Source organism: Lissotriton vulgaris, chromosome 4_1 (genome assembly GCF_964263255.1).
Source record: "Lissotriton vulgaris chromosome 4_1, aLisVul1.2, whole genome shotgun sequence".
Lineage (NCBI taxonomy): Eukaryota > Metazoa > Chordata > Amphibia > Caudata > Salamandridae > Lissotriton > Lissotriton vulgaris.
Genome location: NC_141691.1, coordinates 310,107,880 through 310,131,386, shown reverse-complemented (window position 1 = coordinate 310,131,386; position 23,507 = coordinate 310,107,880). Strand labels below are relative to the sequence as shown.

The 23,507-nt window shown below is 47.7% G+C and overlaps 1 protein-coding gene across 1 annotated transcript in view; it reads left to right on the top strand.

Moving 5' to 3' along the window:
• Positions 1–23,507, top strand: part of LOC147718680 (transmembrane 9 superfamily member 2-like) — a 1,534,671-nt gene that overhangs the window by 121,363 nt on the left and 1,389,801 nt on the right. The window contains exons 2-3 of the mRNA XM_086918630.1: positions 1,903–1,970; positions 3,195–3,288. Of these exons, the coding sequence (XP_086774756.1) occupies positions 1,903–1,970; positions 3,195–3,288 (162 nt within the window). The remainder of the gene's footprint in view (positions 1–1,902; positions 1,971–3,194; positions 3,289–23,507) is intronic.

The following is a 23,507-nucleotide window of genomic DNA, read 5'->3' as shown; positions in this document are numbered from 1 at the left end:
TTATGGCTCTGGTGATGTCATGCGGAGCCGCGTGTGCAGCGCCTTGAGACCCTCCCGGGTGAGTAGCGCGCTTTACAAATGCCGTGATTGATTGATTGATTGATTGATTGATGGCATTGTGACAACCTCGTCGGCGCGGAGAGCTAGGAAAAATTTCCACGGAATGCTGATGCTGTGGATATTCATAAGGTGAGGAATCCACAGGCAGATACTGTATCCACCAGAAAAAACGTTACCAAAGGTAAGTAACTTGTTCCTCGGTGGCGTACAACGGAGCGCCAGTGGTGTAGTGTTGCATAGTAGAATGCAATGATACATAGGGGAGTTGTGAAGAGGGGAGTGATGCACGGTAGGGTGCAGTGGCATAGAGTGGAGTGGAGTAATGCAGGTGCAGTGTCATAGGGTGCAGTTGCGTACAGTGGAGTGGCATAGAGGGGTTGGTCTTGAGTGCATTGGCATAGTGTTGCAGAGTATAGTGACGCAGAGTGCAGCAGCATTGAATTCACCAGCATACAATGCAACTTTGTAGAATGCAGTGGTGTAGATTAGAGTGGTGCATAATAGAGTGCAGAGTAGGGTTGCGTAGAGTATAGTGGAGTGCTGTGGAGTGCAGTGGCATAGAGTGCAGTTATACAGAGTAGAATTCAGTAACAGATGTGAAGTTGAGTATAGTAGCGCAGATGTCAGTGGCGTCGAGATTGTTTCAGAGTAGAATGAAGTGGCATAGAGTGTAGTGGCATAGAGTAAAGTGGTGTAGAGTGCAGTGATGCAGACTAGATTAGAGTGGTGTGCAGTGATTGGAGTGGTACAGAGTATAGTGTATTGGCATAGAGTGCAGTGGCGAAGAGAGCAGTGCTGTTCGCTAGAGTGACATAGAGTGCATTGGCATCGAGTAGAGAGGAGCGGAGTGCAGTGGCGTGGAGTGGTGTTAAGTGGAGTAGTGTAGAGTAGAGTAGAGTAGAGTGGAGTGGCACAGAGTAGAATGAAGTGGCATAGAGTGGAGTATGCATGGTGTGGTAGCGCACTGCCATTATAGACCACACATTTTCGATTGAAATGGCCATTACATTCTCGCAGACATACAGTTATAACTATACAGCGCACAAACGATAATGTTTAGAAAAGGCATCACCTAATGTACTGATTTTGTTTTGATCATATTAAAGTATTTGTTTCCAACACACTTCAGAATTAACAAAAAATGTGCTTCATTTGTGCTTTCCTAATTCTTTGTTCTGAAATAGTTATGCAGTTCATTTAAATGTTATGTGCTAAGAGAAAACCTTTCCTATCCCCAGTATCCATCACAATTGTTACATAAATCCTCTCCCCTTGAAGTCTGATAATGAAAAGTAAACCCTAAGCTCCCTTGGAAGACATAGTTTGACATTTTGACCTCTGTCTTTAAATGCACAGCATATGTAACAAGATAAGAATAACATTTACATGACTGTTTACAGAAAGGAGCACTCCTGGAAGAATACAAGGCGAGGTAGTGTGAAAAGGCTTTGCTTCTTAGGAAGGAGGAACTGACTTAGACAGCCTGAAACCAATAAAGCTAGCAATGAGAAAATGTCAGCTACAAACCACAAAGCCAATTGTAAACAACAGGTGGAATACATTCCCTGGGAAGCTTTCTGAATGTCCCTAAGACGTCTTTAGCACATAAGAAAGCTGTGATGTCTGGTAGGCTTCGACCTAAAAAAAAACAGAAGGTAGGCAGAGATGCACAAACTAACCCATGAGTAACTTGTTATATTTTATTTACTTTTTTTTGAGAACAGGCTGGCCTACATTTTAAGATAGATTTGTTTTTTCCTTATTTAAGCTGAATGTTAAACATATACTTCCTATACGTATAATTTCCTTTATTAACCACATTCTATCTGTTTTCTCTTTTAGTCACAAATCCAGTTGTTTGTAAATCGGCTGGACTCGGTGGAATCCGTTATTCCTTACGAATATGACGCGTGAGTATCTTGTAAACCAACTGAATATCAATTTGTTAAACCCTTTTTAATGGGTCGGTGAGTCGTGCTCTACAAAGATTGGCTTAGTTGCATAAACAGCCAAATTAATCTATTATATATTCTATAAATGTACATTTTAATGTAACGATGAAAGCTGTTATTGCAGACAAAGCAAGCCCTCCTTGATGAAAAGGAAGCTCATTTAAACTAGAGAATGCCTCCTTGAACGTGGTTGTAGGAAATCATCCGCCCTTCTAAAACACTCATTGTAACCCCTTTGAGACTGACTATTGCCGCCCTCAACCCATTTACAGGACATGCACGTGCCAGTCACGTGCAGCCAAAGAATTGGGTGGCCAAACTTAAACTGTGGACCGCATGTGCCCCGCATCAATGTCATTTTTCTCGCTGTTAACTATTCAGAGTAGTATAGTTTTCCTTGTATGCGTTTTCTTTTGCTTGAAATATATTGAACCCCAAAGACTGAAATTATTAGTTGAAATGGTGATGGTAAAACGCATAATTACTGCCTAAAAAGGACACACGTGTTTAATAAAAAAAAAGAACTTTTTAAAGGCATCAACATTCGCAATCGAACTTTCTTTTACAGTGAAACATGTACCATGCTGGGATGTAACCCAGCCCTTTGCAGACGATTTTGAATTTTTTTGTGCTTAAATGCATGCCTGTAGCCATTCTGTCCGCTCACCTCCTGTGCCTTCTGTTTACTTCTCACTCATGCTGTCCTTGCTTTCTTCTTTCCGTCTAACTCGCTTTATCACTTTGCTCTTTTCTTTCTTCACTTTCTTACCCTTTCCTTAATAACTCTCCCTCGACTTTTTTCTGATTTCATCCCCTTCTCTTTTTTTTCTACCTCTCCTTTCTTCCACACCATTTCATTTAATACCCCCTTTCTCTCGCCTTCTGACCTTTCTGTGCCCATCTATGTATTTATTATTGTAAGAGCTCATACGTAAATTATTATATCTTCTGTCGAATGAGCTGCAGAAAAATGATAAAGACTTACTTGTTGAAGTCTGGTCAATTTATTCTATTTCCTGTCCTATAAGAATTCAATATACTTATTTAATATACTTGACCCCAGCATTTCGCTTAGACCTTTCAAAGAAGTTTTGACACTTTTGTAACACTTATGTTTTTTATGGCTTTCTTTGTAATTTATTTGTAAAATGTTCTCATATTTAAAATTATTCTTTCTTCTAGTTTTGACTTCTGCATCGACAAAGATGAAAAACGACCATCAGAAAACCTTGGACAAGTGCTCTTTGGGGAAAGAATTGAATCATCCCCCTATAAGGTTGGATGATACCCTCGTCAATTATATTGCAAATTATAAATCCTATAAAAATGAGCTAAAGGCATACCATGGTTCAGCTTTTCTTATTTTAAATATTCAATAACCTTTCTAAAGCTGTGCTTCAAATGTTTTATTTCTTAGCATTGACTTCCTATCTGATGATATACACATGAAGTCTAATTAAGGCTTCAAATTTAAGATTATCAACCATTATGTTGGAGTTCATTGGGAGTCAACATTACCTTTTTCTAAGTTCTCCACTGAAGGTAAATAAGAGTCCGTTGTTGGTGAGTACTTTATGTGCCTTGGGAGTGCACATCGAGTTGGCGCCTGCTGTATTGTTTGTGTGATGGGTGATGATGAGAGGGCATTAATAGTGCTGTGGTCTGGCCATGTTTAGGTGCTGCTTTGAAGGACCATAGTTTGTTGGCACTGGCTGTTTCTGTATTTGAATACAACCTGCTTACAGTAGATCGCTGTCTGGGCCTGTGCCTGTGATCTCTGGAAGTATCCTGGTTTGGCCCACTGATTTCTGTACCGGAGAAGGGGTAATGGTACCAGTCTTTGCTCCCTTTGTGGGCGTGGACCCAGACGGTCGTAGCAGTTTTGGGAATGCTGATATGATCTATTCCCAAAGAGGGTCCTCCGTTTTCAGCCGTTGCTCTTTTCATGCACATATGAATGAGAATTGCATCCAGCCAATTATGTTGAAACTGCCATTATCAATGATGTAAAGAGTTTTGCCACTCCACCAGCCAGCTGTGTCTGCCAAAGGAGTCTTTTCATTTTATTGAACAGATGGTGATGTATCCATTCTTTGCAGTGTCTGGCATACTGATATCGTTTATGCAACCATCTTGCATGGGTAGCAGGAGCATTGTGTGACAAAAGAAAAGCGGAATTTGTGGCTATAAGTGATGCTATAAGTGGCAATGGTAGATTGTCTTAAAGCAGTGAAAGTTGTAGGTTAAGAACTTTTGATGCTGAGGCAAGATGTGTCACATTCCTGATCATTGAGGGCCCTCTGAGTCAAAGATCTCCCTCACCCCCTGCGCCACTCAAAAGGACAGCTAAGAGGGTAAGGAAAAAGACTCCTCCACCCCCCCCCCCCTCCCGATTTCAGGATCCCAAGTGTGTTTTATTTGCTCACCAGAAATTGCTCCTTATAATCCCCATTTCCACTAAACCTCAGGTAACTGTGCACCTATGCACACAACTTAAATCCCTCCCAGATGCAGCCCCCTTTTGTTCTTCCTTCAGTCTCAATAGTTTATGGATCAACGGGGAAGGATTCAGTCCGTTTTCCTCTGATGACAAAAGTCTTGGTTATAGTATGTTACGGTCACTTGATATATCACTAAACGACTAAAACCGGGCAGGGGTGGATCTCCATGCTAGCAACCAGAAAAGGCAAGTGCAGTAAACCCATTAGAATAGCTATGTTTTTAAAAGTTTTTTAAATGTAGAGAGCTCTTTAACCCGCAGGATCTGACAATCTGTGTGAGTGGGGCCATGTAGACTTTGAATTATGTCGAGTTCAGGGAAGTGCCCTGCAGGACTTCTCTGTTCATCCCGCATAGAGCGGTAATTGAAGGAGTCTAACGTGATGGTTTGGGTACGACTGCTAATAAGGTACCAGAGCCAGTGTAGTGCTCTGCCATGTTGTACCCGCATCGGGCTGTCTGTGGTTTCGAATGGAATGTGAGACCATGTCAAACCCTGCTGAAAGATCCAGTATTACCGGAATAACTGTATCCAATGAGAGTCTAATGGTATCTGTGACTGCCACTAGTGCGGTTTCCATGCTGTGTAAAGCTTTGAAACCTGATTGTGAGGGGTCTAGGATCTTGTGCTCTTCCAGATCTGCAGCCAGTTGTTTGTTTATGTGGGTTTCAAGGCACTTTACTAACAGAGGAAGTAGAGAGATAGGGCGATAATTGGAGAGAATATCAGAGTTGGCATTAGGTTCTTTTAGTATCGGAGTTACTTCAGCAGAGTTCCACTCATTTGGAAAAGCAGCCAAATCTAGTGATCTAGAGTTAGCTTGCAAAGGCCAGTAACAGCAGGTGCAATACAGAGGGCTAAGGAGGAGGTGACCTTAGGGGGCTTTATGTCATGTGGGGAGCCAGATTTGGCACCAGCGAACCATCGTTTGAACCTGCTCCAGTGAGCAGGGCTCACATTTCTCTAATGTAGAGGTTCTGTTAGGGGTAAGCAAATTGAAGTCTATAGCTGGGACTGTTTGACTCTGGGCAGTAGGAAAATTGTTATAGATGGCAGTGATCTTAACTTCAAAGACGTTTTGGGGGCTAGTGGAGATTCACTACAAATTTCAGGTGAGTTAGAAAAAATAATATCTAATTTGTGACCTGCTAGGTGTGTAGGTCCTGTCACATTCTGAAGGAGCTTAACAATTTGATATCTTGGGCTACGCTAGTGTCTTCCAGGTTTTCCCCATGGATGTTAAAATCCCCTAGTAGCCGAAAATTATTTTACGAGAAAATGTGTGGTGCAATGTAGTCCATGAGTACATGGCAAAAATCTTTTTAGGCCCCTGGCAGAGGGTATACAAGAGCCCCTTTCCAACAGATGGTGGAGGAGAATGGCATAATTCCACCAAGTTTACACGTAGGGTATCGATCGTTTTCACTTTCAGTGAGACTTAATAGATGATCGACATCTGGTCTCCAGGTCTGATCTCTATCTAGTTTACTCATGGAGTAGGTCTCTGGAGTGGCCAGAATGCACGGAAGAGCTGCAGAATGTAGCCATGTCTCCATAAAGAAACAGATGATAGGGGATAGGGGATAGAGTAGTGATGAGATCCCATAATGGAGTGGAGTGCTTGGCCATGGATCTGATGTTGAAGTATTGGCCCTTAAGCACCGCAGCTGCCTCGGAGGGCATAGCCATCTGTCTCTTAGCCTGTCATAGTATGTAAAACATTCAAACCCCGGATATAACAAAGCTATATCATAGCTGAGTCTGAGATGGCAATGGTGGACTACCTCAGGTGGGTATGCGTCTGTTTATCAATGTACAGGAGGAGTCAATCCCGTCCCTGTGCTATGTAATAGTGTGAGGGGTGAAGCAAAATTGATCCCAGGTGGGCCCGAGAAAGGGATGCCACTTTAAACAATGGAGTGTGGAGGGATAGGGAGATGGCAAACTCTGGTGGAGAGGGTGCCTTATTTAATAAAATAAATGTAACGCCCTAAGGAGAGGTAGTTGAATGCACAGGTAGTCTAATTTAGAAAGCCAGTCAATGGGTGCCATCGGTAGGTAAATCTCATCTGTTTGGATGAGTTTGTGTGTTAGGTGTTCCAATGCCAGGATCTGCCATAGTTTGTGGACTCTGTGCTGGTCGGGGAGGGGTTCTAGCCGTTTCCAAAATAGATAGCAGGAGGGGCTGTTTGTCCGTGCCAGACATGTGTTCCATTAGGGCTCAGTCAGTATGTGTCGTCCCCTCTAGAGTGGTGGGTTTCATAACCAGGACCAGGTTGGCAGGGTCAGATGGGAGAGGGTATCCCAGCACGCTGTTGATGCGGCCTGGGATTTTCTTCAAGTTTCCTGTTAGCTTGTATCACTGAGCAGGACTACCTAATGTGTATAAATGTGTCCTCCTGATGGGGTCAGGTACCAATTGTACATAACCTTCAGAGATGCTTCTCTGTGAGAGATGCTTCTGTGGGTTTCGAAGACCTCTCTCTCCAGAGTTTGTCCCATTGCTTATCAGTAAATACGCAACCCAGGTATGTCTCCCAGCTTGTCTGGAAAGGGTGTGTAGTGCGAGGTGTGGATTCCTGCATTGTGGCGTAAGTGCTCAAGATGAGCCATTTAGGGCCTGTGAAGAAATGGACCAATTTCTCAAGTAGGTGAAGATATTGTGAGGAAGGACGTGTGGGGCACTCCATAGCGCTAAATGCCCTGAAAAATTAACTTTTGATGTCCTTCTTAATCTGAATCCACATACGAAACTCGTTGTGCTGCACTGGGAGGATCAATTATATTAGCAAACCCCCAGATTGTGAATATTAGCCAAAGGGCTTACTTGTAGGTATCTGCATAGGACTGAAAAACCTGAATGGTGGTGTTGGACGTGGCCCTTTTTGGCAGGTTCACCCTGAACTTTTTGCCTTAAGCTCTGACATGGTGGTAGTAGTTTTAGGCCTCTAGGCCCTTTAGCACTGTGGCCCAGTGTAAAGTGCGTACGCTCTCTGTGTACGTGTGGTGAGATTGGCCTGCCCTCCCATAGGAATGCATAGGGGATAAGGGTGTCTATGGTAATTCCAGGTATGAGAGGAGTGCCGGGTCGAGTTTAGTATGTATGAAATTGTGAGGATAAATTCTGCGCAATGGTGGTGTGCGCAGATTTATGGTGACTGGTGGAGAAATGCCACTTTTAGAAGTTGGCGTTTCTGTGTGCAATTTATCTGTCTACCTTATGTGAATTGCATGCATGTCTGGTTTGTGATTGACCGGAGCTGAGGGGTGTGGGTGGCTCCAGGAGGGGTAGGGTGAGTCAGCTTGGCTGAATGGGACAGATGGGCTAAGAGTAATGGGAGAGGTAATCCCCTGACTCTGAATAGGACTGTGCCCAGGCTGTACAATGCTGGCTCCGCCCCCTGTGGTGTGTCTGATCACTGAGCCCCCACCTGATAAAGGGAAAGAGGAGCCTCGAAAACCAAAGTGCTCTAAATCCCCCTGAACTAGTTGCATCTGGTTCCCCCATGCCCTGCACTTTTAGACAAAGGGAAATGTTAGTCTAAATATAGGGGCTGTGACCCCATGAAAATGTTCAGTGTTGGGCTGTTCTCCTGACTTGGGGTGGGGAGGTGGGGGGGCAGAGGGGCCTGCCACTGCCGGGCCTCCAGGAGGAACCGCCACTAGGGACTGCCTCCCTAGGGACTGCCTGAGGGCTCTGTGAGCTGACCTGCCTGGGCCCATCGTTTGCCCCGCCTTCATCCTGAAGGGCTTTTCCTGGACTTTGGACTTTTATCCCTGGGTGCGCTTTCCCTCTATTGCGGAGAGTGTTGGAGATTTTGCCATAGCGCTTAGAGAGCGCTTTTATTTTTCATTTGCAGCTCTGGGCTGCTGCCTGGGGATTCCCCAGAATTTCTGAAAACTCTGGTGCCCACCACACTTTATACTTGTATTTGGTTCTCCTGGATTGATAGCGGGTTCCCACCCCGGGTCTTGAGTTACCGAGCGGGTGACCACCCCACGTATTTGTGCTTTCTTCGCAGGTGCCTGCCGCTTTGCCGAGAGAAAGCTCAGCTGCGAAACAAAGTCAGGCACCCTGTGTTGGGACGTGGGCGGGCCGGAAGTGAGGCTGAGGTGATGCTGGCCGAGAGGTGCTCCCGTGGTGTCGAGGGAGCCCCGTGAACACTGAGAAGCCAGGCGGGAGCCTACATCGCTCTTACAACTGCCCAGAAGCCGCGCAGCCACAGAAGAAATCTGAGCAAAGTAAGTCAGGGCCCCCATGTACTGGAAGGAGCCCTCCGTGTGGTCCAACCCCGCGTCTGCCAGGGAGACCGGTGGAGCGTCCCAAGCAGCCCGGTGAGTAGGGGCTGCCCCCCATGCATCGTTGGTGCCACCAGAGAGGTCCCAGCAGGAAGAGGCCTTTCGGGGCACATTGCCGGTGCCTGGAGATTGCCTCAAAGAGTCCAGAAAGCCTGATGAATGGGGCTCTGTGTTTAACTTTTGGGTTGTGGGGTGCGACGGGGCACATTGTCAGTGCTCGCCCCCATGCGGTTGCCCTAAGGACACCAGGGGTGTCCATGCAGTATTCCCAGCTGCCCTGTTAGACAGTGGGCAGCTGCGACGTGGGTGTATTTGTGAAAGAGCCCAGTGGGGCTCACAAGCGACAGTGATTCCAGGGCTCATTTATCTCCAGCTGCCCCGTTTGGCAGTGGGTAGCTGCAATGGTGGCTCAATTTGTTGTGAAGAATCTCAGTGGGGGATTCGGAGCACAGTGGTGCCAGCCCGATATTTCCTTTGGGGGCACATTTGATTTTCCATGTCCCAGTGGGGACTAAGGGCGCAAAAGTACCAGTGGCCGCATTTTTGCTTTTAGAGCTGCCCAGCAAGTAGTGGGCAGCTGCTACATTTAGGCCAGTGCATTGCACACTTTTTGTAGGTTGCTGTAGTTGCAGCTAGGCCCTGACATTTCTGGACATAGGGCATTTGAGCCCATTGGAAGGCCAGTTGGCCAGGGGCTCAGTTGAGTATTGGTAGGGCCAATGCCCTAATGTGATGCCCAATGTATTTCTGTGATGGTGCTCATCCTTACAGGTATTGCATAATGTATTTATGCTTGTGATGCCTACTGTGATGCCTATTGCATAATGTGTTATGCTAATTGGGTTTGGCCCTTTTTTTTTTTTTTTTTTTTTTTTTTTTTTTGGTGTAAGATGTTTATTCGCACTTAGCATATCAGAAAATACATTACAAGTGATTCGCCTACATCCAGTGGTGGCCGGCTACAATTGCACGTGCCCCAGTGGGCTCTCTCTGGTATGTACACAGCCCATCAGCCGACATCCGTAGGACCGGCGGCGTTTGACATCGTCATTATACTCACTATCAAATACAGTGCTTCAGCAACGTATATTCTTGCCAGTGTTCTCACTTTTTTGGTTACTTTTCTCCCAACTTTCAACTTGATGGTAGCACTCCTAACTTAACTCGGAGTGTCCATCAGAAACGTAAACTCTGTGTCACAGCATCCTCCCTCCCTGCCCATATCACATTATGCTCGTTCACCCGTTATTTACACTTCATGTAACATTCCTAATTGCTCACATTCATCCTCTCCTCATTACCCTGTTCCAATAAGTAGGTTCTGAGGTATTCCCAATAGTCTCTGGGCCTTGATCTAGCTGGCAGTTCCTCCTCATAGGTGATCAGAGTGTCTCTACAGTACACCATATCTTCTAGCCACCTCTTAACCACTGGGCTTTTTGTACTGTTCCAGTGCAGTGATACCCTTCTTTTCGCCAGCAACAACGCAACTGCACAGAACTTTCGCCTCGTCGCCCTTAATGTCGGTTCAATACCCAAGAGACACATTTTTGCATCGCACATTAAAGTAGTTTCTAGCATGACATTCAGTGCTTGCACCACCTGCATCCAGTAGCCCGCCACCCTGCGACAATGCCATGCCAGGTGCATGAAATCCGCCCCCTCCTGCTTACATCTTTTACACTTCGAATCCTCTTGTAACCCATATCTCTGTAGCCTCCGTGGTGTATAGTAAACTTGATGGAGGTATTTGTAGTGTATGATTCGCAGGTTACCGTTTGGTGTCAGCATGTCTGTTAGCATGCAAGCAGACGCCCATTCCTCCTCCGTTAGTGGTGTCACTAGTCCCTCGCTCCACCTGCTTCTAGCTTTATCCGTGCCACCCCCTATCGCTCCCTGTAAACTAGTATATAATTTAGACACTAGGTGCGATGCCGTGGGTGTCGTGAGAAGGAGTTGCAGGGGTGCTAGCTGGGCCGGCTCTTCCGGATACGTCGGATAATGTTCCTTTAGTGCTCTCTGGAGCCTATAATAGTTAAAGGTGAATAGTAGGGACGGGTTGCTGATGTACTGCAGTTTGTCTAGCGTTTGGAAGCCCCCATTGAGATACAAGTCCCCCATTTTATCTATGCCCGCCCACCGTAGCAGATCCATGCCCACCTGTTCCTGTGTCACTGATATATGTGGGTTGTGCGCCAAGGGCAGAGCTGGAGCATACAGTGGTAGTGTCTTAGCCGCTTTGCCCATCAATCTCCACGCCTCCGTGGTGGTATCTACCGTGTTTATGTCTCTGTCATGCAGCTTGGGGCGTGTATGTAGCAGTATGTTTACCAGCGGTATCGGGTCTGTGTCCCCCGCCTCTACCGCCACATGCGTTAAGAAGGGTACTTCGTGATGCCAATAATGTGCGAATTGCGCTTGGGCGCACAAATAATAGAGATAGAGGTCTGGCACCTTGAAACCCCCCTGGGCATATGGAAGTGTCATGGTGCGCAGTTCCAGTCGTGCTTGTTTCCCTGCCCATATCAGACTAAGTACTAAGGAGTTGATATTTCGGAACACCGCCGCCGGCGGTTTTATCGGGACGTTGTTGAATAAATACAAAAATTTGGGTAGTATCACCATCTTCACGATTGCAGTGCGGTCTGCCAGGGACAATGGGAGCTTATTCCACCTTTTTATTTTATCCCCCAGTTCTGCTATCGCTCGCCCATAGTTGGTGCGTATGACTAGTTCTGGGTCCCTGTGGAACCACACACCTAAATATTTCGTGGGTTCCTCCCGCCATTCGAGTGGGTAGTCCAAGGGTATAGGGCGTGTGCTATCTGTCAGTGCTAAAATGAGTGATTTATCCCAATTTATTTGTAAACCGGAGTGGTTCCCAAACCTTATGTACTCCCTCATCAGCGGATTTAGGTTTTGCGCCGGGTTTTTGACGTAAAGCACCATGTCATCTGCGTATAGCGATATGTGGATGGGGCGTGATGGCATCTGTATGGCTGAGTAGTGATGGTGCTGCCTTATTTTACATGCCAAGGGCTCCAGGATCAAAGCAAAGAGCATCGGCGAAAGTGGGCAGCCTTGTCTCGTCCCTCTGCAGATCGGAATGGGTGCCGAGACATGTTTGTTTATTCTGATGCGTGCCGACAGATTGGTATATAGCATGGAAATCCAGCCCAAGAACATCAGGGGGAAACCCATGCGCACCAGGACTGCCTTTATGAAAGCCCACCCTATTGTGTCAAATGCTTTGGCAGCGTCTAGCAGCACTGCCACTGCTTTCGTGTCTGGTGATAGGTAATGGGCTAAAGCGAAGAGTGTGCGGGTATTATGCGTGGTGGCCCTGTCGGGTATGAACCCAGATTGGTCTGGTCTGATTAGTAGTGGCATGAGCGGTTTCAGTCTGTCCGCCAGTAGACTGGCTATTATTTTTGTGTCCACGTTCAAAAGGGACAATGGGCGGTATGAGTCACATTTATCCTCCACCTTACCTGGCTTTAGGAGCGCAATGAGTAAGGCTTCCCTCATGGTGCCTGGCAGGGTTTGAGCTGCGTGAGCCGCCCCATACAGCCTTACCAAGTGAGGTGCAAGTAGATCTGCATATTCTTTGTAAAATTCTGTCACGTATCCGTCCGGCCCCGGTGCTTTGTTGTTCGGCAGCCGCTTGATTGTGTCCGTAACCTCTTCGACCGTGACAGGGCGTGCCAGATATGCTCTTTGCCCGTCTGACAGCCAGGCCAGTTCTACATCCTCCATGTATGCTAGCAAGTCTTCCTGCGGGGGCGTGGGGCGTGCTTGGTATAAAGCACCATAGTGTGTCATAAATTCTGTCATAATGCCCTTGACGTCGTTCACCTTTTCACCCGTGTCCCTAGTGATGGCTGTAATATTCTGTGGGGCCCTCCCCGAGCATATCTTGTCTGCCAGTGCCCTACCCGGTCTACCTCCTTCCCCGTATCGCCTGGCCGTCGCCCGTTTAGTGACGTATTTGAGTTCGTCCGAGGCAAACTGTCTGTGTTCTGTTAGAAGGGTTTGTATGTCCCCTAGCACCTTGGTATCCCCAGTGCGTGTGTACATGTGTTCCAGCTCCTGTATCGCTGTTTCGCGCGTGCGCAGTTGTCGCCTGATGTCCTTTAGTATACCTGAGGACGTGCTAATGCATACCCCCCTTATTGTGACCTTAAACGCCTCCCACAAGATACAGGGGTCGTCCGTAGACGGGCCGTTCAGTGCGAAGTAATCTATGATTGCCTCATGTATCGCGGTGGCATAAAGCGGGTCCTTCAGGGCAGTCGCGTTGAAGCGCCAAGTGAAGGGCGGCGGTTCATATTTGGGGACCTCTATCTGTAGCAAAACTGGATTATGATCTGACAGTGTCCTGGGCGGATGTGAGGCGTGTCGAACCCACGTTAGGATCTCTCGGGAACCAAGCCAATAATCTAGCCGCGCCCAACTGTTGTTTGCAGCATTAATGTGTGTTGCAGCGGTGATCCCGGCGTTACCCTCCCTCCAAATGTCAGTCAGTTGGAGGTCCTCCATCGCGTCCCGCAACATATGTCTTGCATTGACATGGTGCTCCGTGGTGTGTGCAGCCCGGTCCAACTGATCCTGTAGTGTGACATTGAAATCACCCCCCCACAGTATGTGGTCTATATGTGTATCTGCGAGTGTCTGCCATATTTTCCTGTAAAACCCCGGGTCATCCACATTAGGGCCATACGTGTTCAGTAACAGGAGTCTCTGTCCCCTGACCTTCCCCTCTACCATCACACTTCTTCCCTCCGAGTCCCTGTTCACATTTGTAATGTCAAAGTGTGTGCCCTTACGTATGAGGATGCTAACCCCTCTGGAGTACGTGGAGTAGTTAGAGCTTGTGACTGATTCAGCCCACCTCGCCCCCAGTGTAGATGTGTGCGAGGCATCTTGGTGTGTCTCCTGTAAATACACTATATCCGCATGTAATCTGTCAAAATAGGCAAACATCTGCCTGATCTTTCTCGGGTTCCCTAGCCCCCGTACATTCCACGTGAGCAGGGTTAACGTGTCAACTCTCGCCATTGGTATATGTGTTCATCTCGGCGTCTATTTCGAGGTGCGGCTGCCGTGTATGGCTCCGAATATGCAGTAAACAGTGAAGTGCTGGATGCGTAATCCCCGCCGGGTCGGTGAAGCCGCTATTACATTGTGCATGTGCATGTATGGTCATGGAGGTCGCCATGCTTCTCAGACACAGAGTTAGTAAATCAAACATACCCCTTTCCCCCTCTTCCCCCCCACCCACTTTAGCGCCCGAACTGTGCCAAAGCCATCCCTGAACTAACTGAATCTGAACTTGAAAACACATTGTGGGGCGCCCCCGCTCGGGGGTATCGCCAGGTTCACACATCTCCATCCACGTAGTGGACGTGGACGGACGCCCATGTCGACTTAGTATGACGTGTGTGAACATTTTCTCCCTCCACCCACCAACCACCGATAGTAAGTAGTCGTATGCCATCGAGCAGTGTCTCCCACCGAAGATTTGATATACCCCAGGGACACTCTGTAGCTGTGGTTCATTACAGCGCTAGCCATGAGGGCAGGTCCTAGGGCCACCGTCTGTTCCATCCTTACTAAACGCTACTGCCATGGGAGCCATTTGGCCCCCTGTCCCTGATGTCTCTACGCGCAGCCCTTGGTGGCCCCATGTTCCCCCCCTACTCACTGCGTGGACAGTCATCTCAGGTCCGCTGCTTCAGTGTCCAAAAAGAAGAGTCTGTGGCAGTGCACCTCCAGGTCAAGTGTTCCGGGGTGGGCCAATGTGTGCCAACCATATGTCTCTGCGTTGTCCCTGGGTGGTTTCATTTACAACAAGGCTTCCTTGCCACCCTACTTTTCATTCCACATCGCTGGTCGATTCCGCTCTGTTCTGCTCCCTCCGTCGCTTCCCCTGCTGCTTGATGAAATCGTACGCCGCCTGTACTGATTGCAAGATGACCGGTTTACCCAGGTTCGTGATTTTAAGTTTGGCCGGGTACAGCATGGCATATTCAAGACCAAGGTCACGCAATTTCTTCTTCACCGGCGCAAATTCCTTCCGTGCTTGCTGCACCGCCATGGTGTGATCAGGGTAGAATTCCAGCGTGTTACCCTGGTGTGTGATTTTCCCCATTTCCCTGGCGAGTCGGAGGACTGCGTCTCTGTCTCTATAGTTGAGTGTACGCGCTATGATCATTCGGGGAGTGGCCCCCGGCTTCGGAACTGGCGCCAGGGAGCGGTGCGCTCTCTCGATCAGGAACACTGAGGATAGTTTGTCGGCGCCAAAGATTTCTTTGAGGAGGGTCTCTATGTACGTTTCCATCCTCCCTGTGTTGGTGGATTCCGGCAGGCCGGAAATTCGGATGTTGTTCCGCCTGGACCTCGCTTCCTGATCCTCCACCTTCGCTCGAAGGGTCTCCACCGTTTTCTCCAATCCTCCGCATACTTTTGACGTGGTTGCATGGTCGTCTTCTACCCGGGATATCCGTTGTTCTGCTTCCTCCAGGCGCTCGTCGTGTTTCTCTATTTTAGCCGCCATACTGTCCACTCTCTGCACCACGCTGTCCAGTTTCCCATTCATTTCCTGCAGACTCTGCTGGATTGCGCGAAGCACCGCTTCCATGGCAGTCCCCTCCGCCATTTCTACTTCACCCTCGGTTTCAGGGGTGGCTGACACTGTTTTGGGCTGCTTCTTTGTTTCAAAGGGGAGCTTGGACTGTTGTTTGTCCGGCTTCCCCATAGTCCGCAGTGGTAGTGGCGAGGTGTGTTCGGCCGCTTTTGGGCTGCCGGCCGGTAGCGTGCTTTTTCCCGCTGGTGCCTGGGCCCCCCACCTCTGGGTGCGTCTGCTCATTTACCCCCTGGTGTGGCAGGAGGGGGACGTTGTAGGGTTTGATATTGGTCTGGTGGCAGAGTTCACCTTGGGCAGTATCCCGCGTCGCGCTCTGGCTCAGCACTCTCCCGTTGTGGATGTGGGGGTTGGAGTCTTACAGCTTCAAGGGAAGCCCCGTGCACCCCCGCCGATCGCGCCACGCAGTGAGCCTGCCGATCTGGGGAGGTCAGCTGGTCTGGCCAGGCGGTGCTTAGCGCTGGGTTGGCTCACCTCGTTGTCCGCTATTGCCGCTCTCGCTGGGGCTCCATGCCGCCTGTCCCGGGGGCCGCCGATACCGCCGGTCTCGTGCGTTCCAGCGCCGCCGCCATCTTGGTTTCAGTGGAACGCACACCGGACTACTCCGTTTTTCGCCACCTCTATCGGCCCCCGTTTTCTTGCCGCCACGCTGCCCTCGCATCCGCTCCGCCGTGTCTTGGGACCATGCTGCAGGAATCCTCAGCGTTCCGCTGGTCAGTAGGTCGCTTCAAAGCGGCAGTCGTCAGGCGCGGCCATCTTGAGTGCGCCCCGGCAGCGTCTCGTGTGTTCGCTGTTTTCTTACCATGGAGCTCGCTAGATGCCTTCAAAAGCAGAGCATCTTGTCGGCTGTACCTTCCGACACCCGGGGCTGGCCACAGTTTAGCCGGGTCGGCGGGTTAGGAGGGTGAAAGGGCCGTTATGGTGGCGTCCATCCGGCGGAGCCGACAGGTCAGCCAGCCATCCCGCAGTGCGCCCTCTAGCGCCCCCTGGGTTTGGCCCTTATGTAGTTTTATGCCTAATGTGATTCATGACCAAGGTGATTTGTGCATCCTATGTTTTATGTTGCAGGATATAATGCTAAGTTCCTAATTCCACCAGTAGTTCTTGGTTGTGTTTACATATACTACAGGCATTTCGAATGGCTCTGACAGTTGCCCGATTGGCCCTGTCATGTACACATAATCCCCTGTAAATACTCCCTAGTGCCAGCTGGCACAGTGTATATTGTGTGGTTACTGTTCTGATGTGTTTTGGATAATACAAAGGCAATTTTTTTTATAACCTTGTGTGAAGTTTCTTTTGTGGTGTGCTGTGTGAGTGTGTTGCGCAAGCGCTTTACACATTGCCTCCGGGATAAGCCTGACTGCTCATGTCAAGCTACCAAGGGGTTGAGCAGAGGTTATCTTTGGTGTGTAACTCCCTTACCCAGACTAGAGTGGTGGTCTCTGCCGGGCTCTGGCGCAAACCTTGGCCAACCAGAGATCCCATTTGTAACAGTAATGGCTCTCTCTTTCCTAAAACACGACTTGAAACTCTGCATGCTCTTCCAGGAATGAACAAAATACCATTCACTCGAAATTGAACTAAATCAAATCGTAAGTACAAATCTCCATATTCTGTTTGTACTGAAAGGATAAATTATAAATTAAAAAGAGATCTAACAAGTCAATCATGCGCCCAGAAACAGTGTGCAAGCAAATTGTTGTGAACCCCTCTCAGTAAAATCATTTATTGACACTCCGCACGTTTGCACTATGGGGAAGAAAGTTAAATGACACCCTCCCGAAGTAAACATGGATGCATCTCGGCAGAACAGACGCTTTTGTCAGCACTCTGCAGCATAATGTTGCAATGACGACCGCAAACTAAAATGTATTAGTACTAACAGAATCACACAAGATTGTACTTTTTGACTGGATTCATGTTTACTACCCTGCACAAACCACACTTACGGGTTGAAACCTTGACTCTATAGTGTTCAGTTTAAATGTAATGCGGAGCCTAAAACTCTGAATCAGTCTAGATTATACAATTGTGCATCCTCCACAGTCACTACTGATGTATATTTATTGCACTTGCTTATCTCACATCCACTGCATCGTTTGGGAAATACAGCTTTAATTTGGCCATGATATCAGCGCTTGACGAGTTCGCTTTCCTATGATTATAAATAATTTGTATGTGAATAAAATTGTGTGCTAGTAAAACCAATCTTTTGATGGTGATTGACTAGCATTCCAAGGAACTTGAGGCTATACTTTCCCCTTCAGGGACCATCGTTTTCCTTTATCACAAGACTATTTTTTTAAAGCTGTCAATACCTGGACCATCACTGGGAGCGAACCCGCCGGGTCGTCAGGATTAGGAGAGGATAGTGTGCAAGCATGCGCACTTTGTGGTTAACTCCCCCAAATGGAATCCCCGAAATAGTTGGTGTATCTCTTATTCGAATGGCTAGCGATTCCACTACAAGGCCAAATAGAAGAAGGGACAGGTGACACCACTGTCTCGTGCCCTGTTTTATCCAGAATGGAGTAGAACGCTGACCATTAAGACGTATGTATGCAGTGTGGGAGGCATAGGCCGCCATGATGCGGTCAATCGCTTTAGGGCCCAGTGTGATATTATGTAGAACCCCTGTTAGACCTGTAAGGCTTAGGGTGGTATTCCCCTCCAACTTTTACCTTCCTCTTCCACTTTTTCCGACCTCATTTTTGCTGCTATTAGGACGTTGCACACTTTACCACTGCTAACCAGTGCTTGTACTCGCTCCTCTAAACATGGTAATATTGGCTTATCCTCAATTGGCATATTTAATTTACTTATAGGTCCCCAGTAAAGTGGCACCACCTGTGCCCATAGTCTGTAAATGAAATGCTATTAGTGAGTCTTCAGCACGGATTGTGCCACCATTTAAGTATACTTTAAACATGTCTCCCATTGCAGATCCTGTGTGTGCAGTTTTAAACTGCCATTTCGATCTGGTCAAAGAAACCTTTTTCCAGACACAAACATTCCTTTGTAATACATGCAAGTCATCCCTAGGGTAGGCCGTGGGCAGCTCAGTAGGCAGGGTGCAATATATTTGCGAGGTAGGACATGTCCTTGTAGTGGAAAACTCTTAAATGACTTTTTCACTACTGCAAGGCCCATCTCTCCCATAGGTTTACATTGGAGGTGCCTTATTGCATTTTATAAGTGTTGTTTCCTATTGGCAAGATGTGACGGGTTTTATGTTTGGTGTCTCTGGAATCACAATTTAACGTGTGATGAAGTTGGATTTTAGATTGCAATTCTGAAAATGCCACTTTTAGAAAGTTAGCACTTGCTTACCTTAGCCATTTGGTGCCTGCAGCCTGTCTCTGGTCACTTGACTGGGTGTAGTTGGCAGTTTTGCTTTTTTGTATTCCTCCCATACAGCCACACACAATGGGAGCTCAGGTGTGATTGAAAGTGCCATCACTCGCAGGATGGGAGGGAGGAGCCGGGCCCAGAGTTAAGGACACATGAATAGGCTGTATCCTGTCCCCACACAAAGGGCCTAACGAACCTGCATTGTCACTTCAGCTAGCATGGAGCCAGGGCAAGGGGTGGCACGTAATTACTTACACTTCAAAACCACTGTTTAGAACCAGGGCACCAAGGTATAAAAGATGGACAGCAGACACCACCCCATCAGTTTACTTCTGGACCTATGAATGCTCTGCCAGGAAGTACTGCAGTGCTGCTGAAGGATTGCCACACTGCTGGACTGCACTCTGCTGAACTCCTGCTTTGCTTGCTTCTTGTCTGATGAGCAGGATTGGACCTACATCTCTTGAACCCAGAGTGACTCCATTGTCTTGTTGGCTCGCCTCCCGATCTGAAGCCTCATGGATATAGTAGGCTTCCAACAACATTGTATCTGGACCTGAACTCTGCCATCTGTGACTCTACCCTGCAAAGTGGTGCCACTCCAGTCCTAGAGCCTTGGACATGCCCTAAGGTACTTTGTCATCCTCTGTGAATCCAGCGGAACCGACCCATCACCTCTGCGACACAGTGCAACCCCGAGCAAAGCAGACGCATTGTAACTGCTGAGCAGATTGGACACGTTGCAAAGACTCGCATCACCGCTGCAGCCTGCATTGCCTTTGGAACTGCCATTGTGCGACGCATTCTCAGCCCAGGCCCTTGCATCTCTCATTAATGGCAGCCTCAGCGACAATCCTTAACTGCGCCTTGCAGCTCTTCTGAACAGAAGCATTTCCCCGACTCCGCGTCGCATCCCTGACAGCACACTTAGCACCGTAAGCCCAGTCGTCTGGATCCTCAATGTATTCTCAACAGGACTCACACCTCTGCCTCGCCACATCTCGGACCCAAAGCATCGCCTCGACTGCATGACGCATCTTCGACGCAAACCCATGCAATGCTCCTCAAACCAGAATTGAAGGTACTTTTGCTCAGTCGGTCTAACTGGGTCCCTGTAATCAGCCCATGTTCTATCACAGTAGACCTAAACTTGTAACTTTGTTCCGGTCCGGCGCAACCAGATAGCCACAGTTTGCGCTTTATGCCTTTTGGTGCGGTTTCCTTTGAAATCTTTAGAATTCAAGATCTCTGATTCTACTAATTTGATTTTTGTAGTTTTGGCCTTGGTTTATTTAGTAAAACCAACTCTGATTTTCTAGGTCTGTTGTGGGCTTCTTCTGTGGTTCGTTTTTATTGTGTTACTGTTTGAAGTGTTGCACAAATACTTTACACAATGCCTGTAAGTTAAGCCTGATTTCTCTGTGCCAAGCTACCAGGGGATTGAGCACAGGTTAATTTGGGATTGCTTGTGCCTTGCACTGACAAGGATTGTGGTTGCTGCTTGACTGTAGCTCACACCTCAGTCAACCTCCAACCCAATTTCTTACAGCCGCTGTAAAAAAAAGAATTTGCACAGTTGAATGCCTTCTCTGCATCCAGGGAGAGAGGTAGGGAGGTATGACATGCTTGTGTATTTTCTCGACCAGGTGAGCGTGACATCTGACGTTGTCTGCTCGCTGTCCGTGGTGGATAAATACTACTTGGTCTAGGTCGACCAGGCTGAGTAGCAGGGGTTACAGTCTGCACACCAAGACTTTAGCATAAATCTTGGCATCTGTGTTTATTAGGGCTATAGAACGTTAGGAGGAACAGTTGGTGCGGTCTTTCCCAGGTTTTGAGAGAAGTACAAGCTTGGCTTCACACATCGTGGGGGTCATGCTTGTAGGTGCAGTGAAGGTGAGCGGGTTGAAGTGATCCAGGAGAAGGTCAGTAAAGTTTTATAGAATGTGACTGGGAGGTCGTCGGGGCCTGGAGTTTTCTCCCATGGGGAGCATTCAGAGCGGTTTTGAAAATCTCTTTAGAATCTGCGGGGGCCTCCAGGAGGTCTTGGTATGTTGGTGGTAGGAGGTCCCATTCACAGGAGCGCAGATATATCTGTGTTTCTTGGGGAGGATTCTGAGCCCCGCTGGTAAATGTCTTGATAGAACTTTTGAAAGATTCTTTGTTTCTATCGTTCTCTGGACGATCAGGTTCTGGTCCGTCGGAAGCGAGTTATGTGGGCTTTTGGTTGGTGGGAATGGAGCCTGAGTGCCAGGAGAGTACCCACCTTATCCCCCTTTTCATAGAAAAGCTGCTACAGATATAGGCACAAGTGGTCTGGTCCCCCCTTAGTGGTCCCCTCCGCTGTCGAAGATCCAGGAGTTTTGCATCCTTCTGCAGGGGGCGGATCTGTCCGGTTCTCTTTTCCCCAGGGAATATTGGCCGGAAGGGGTAGCCCCTCTGGTATTTGATATTTCACTCCCGGAGGTGATCCGGGATGGTCTTTTAAAGTCTGAGTTTTTTTAGGGTGATTATCACAATGCCTTAGTAGAGGTGGACAGTCAACTACTTGTAGATAAGGTCCGTCTTACCCCTGGCTGAACGTATGATTTCTTTCTTATCCTTAAAGAAGTGGACACAGCTGAGGATAGCAGGGGGTCCCCCTGTGTTCGGCAATGAAAACTTTGTCCTGGGGAGGGGGCTCGGTCCAAACTGTGGGTGGGGCAGCAGGTCCGTTTCGTCTCTAATGGCATGCAGGAGGTCACGGATAATCCCCTGAATATCGTCTCCTTAGGCATCACCTAGTATATTACTGCGATGGCTTCCGTTTTCGATATCTCTTATGTTTTGTGTAGTAAATGAAGTAATGAGGCTAATAAAAGAATATAAGGCATTTATTATGCACTACAGAGAATAACTGGTGTTCCCATCAGAAAGCAGAGAGCTAACTGACTAGGCAGAACACAGTAGAAAATGACATCAGGAAAATGGAATGTTAGACTTAAAGGGGTACAGCAAAACATAAGTGCAGAGAATACAACATATCCTCTTCCCTTCGTATGGAAGAAGCAAAAGTAAAAAAAAAAAAAAAAAATACTAAGCACATGCTCTTCGTTACAGAGAGAGAGACCTTATTTGCAAACAAAATCATGTAAGTAACCTGGAGGTCTTCTCACTCTCTGAGCTCTACCAACACCAACTTCCTTAGAAGGAACATCACCACCACACTCAGCCTTTTTGTACAGTGCCACACGCCTCAAGTTCCAACTCTCACCGTTGAATAGAGTTACAAACCTTTTATGGACAGACCTGACTTTAACTGGTCCCCTGAACTTCGTCAACCCGACCCCAACTCGACCAGGTTTGACTTTCACCCAATCATTCACTGCAAATTTACAACCTCCATCCGGTTCACTCACAACATCAGGATTGTCAGGACCAACGTTTAGAAACTCTTTCATCCATGCAGCGACCAGCTTGGTACCAGCTGACCGTCCCCTCATGACACTAAAAGGAATCATCCCAGTTACACCATTTTCAGTAGTTCTGTAGGCCCAAACCAGGTCATTAACCAATCCTCTCACATCCGTCCTAGTAGAAATTGCCATCTGAATCGCACCTTTAACCATCCGGTTCGCCCTCTCGACTATTCCATTCTCCTGGGGGTTGTAAAGTGAGGTCCTTGAATGTGCAATGCCGCACTTTCTCAAGAAATTAGCCATCTCCAGGGAAGTCAATTGCGTCCCATTATCGGTGATAATTCTTGTTGGAAAACCTTCCTCTCTAAAAATGTCACTCAACACAGTAATAGTGTTGTTCGTAATGATCTCCTTCATAAATTTAACCACTAACCACTTTGAAGAAATATCAACTACTACCAACCCAAACCTCATATCTTGACTCAACTGGTAAAACGGGCCAATGAAATCAAGACATATGGTGTGCCATGGACACCCTGGGTCAACTATTGAGCCACAACCAGCAGGACTACCGACTTTAAGCCTCTTCTCGCTCTCCAAGCAGTCTGTACATTTTCCCACCCACTGAGAGATTTCTAAGTCCATCCCGGGCCACCAAAAATTCTCCCTAACTCTCCTCTTGGTGAGGGACTGTCCTAGATGACCCTCGTGGGCTAACTTAAATAGAGTAAACCTCACTTCCTGTGGGGGAATAAATTTATCTTCCATTAAAATCAAGAAACCATCTTTGTCCAAGACAGACAGTTGTTCAAGAACCTTCAAATATGGGCGAAGTGCGGGGGATAAGCAACTCTCTCTCCTTGGACCCTTCACGATCAAGTCCTTTACTTCTCTCAACACCACGTCCTTAGCCATGGAGGTATTCCACAAACTCCTACTAATTGCTCCAGTACACATATCCACTACCTCATCCACAGCAGCCACAGACCCTTCTGAATTGAGTGATTCTACTCCCAACTTGTCTACCATCTCCCAAGGTATTGGAAGTCTAGAGAGTCCATCAGCTTGGCAGTTCCTCCAACCTGGGATATACTCAACAGTGTACAGATACTCTTGAATCCTAGCAGCGAGTCTAGCTAACCTCGCAGAACCCTTGCCGGCTCCACCAGGTGAAAGGATTTTAACCAAGGGTTTGTGGTCTGTCAACAGCGTAAACTTGAACCTCCACAAGTACATCCTGTAATACTCACAACCCCACGCTGCGGCTAGAGCCTCCCGCTCGATTATAGAGTAATTCCTCT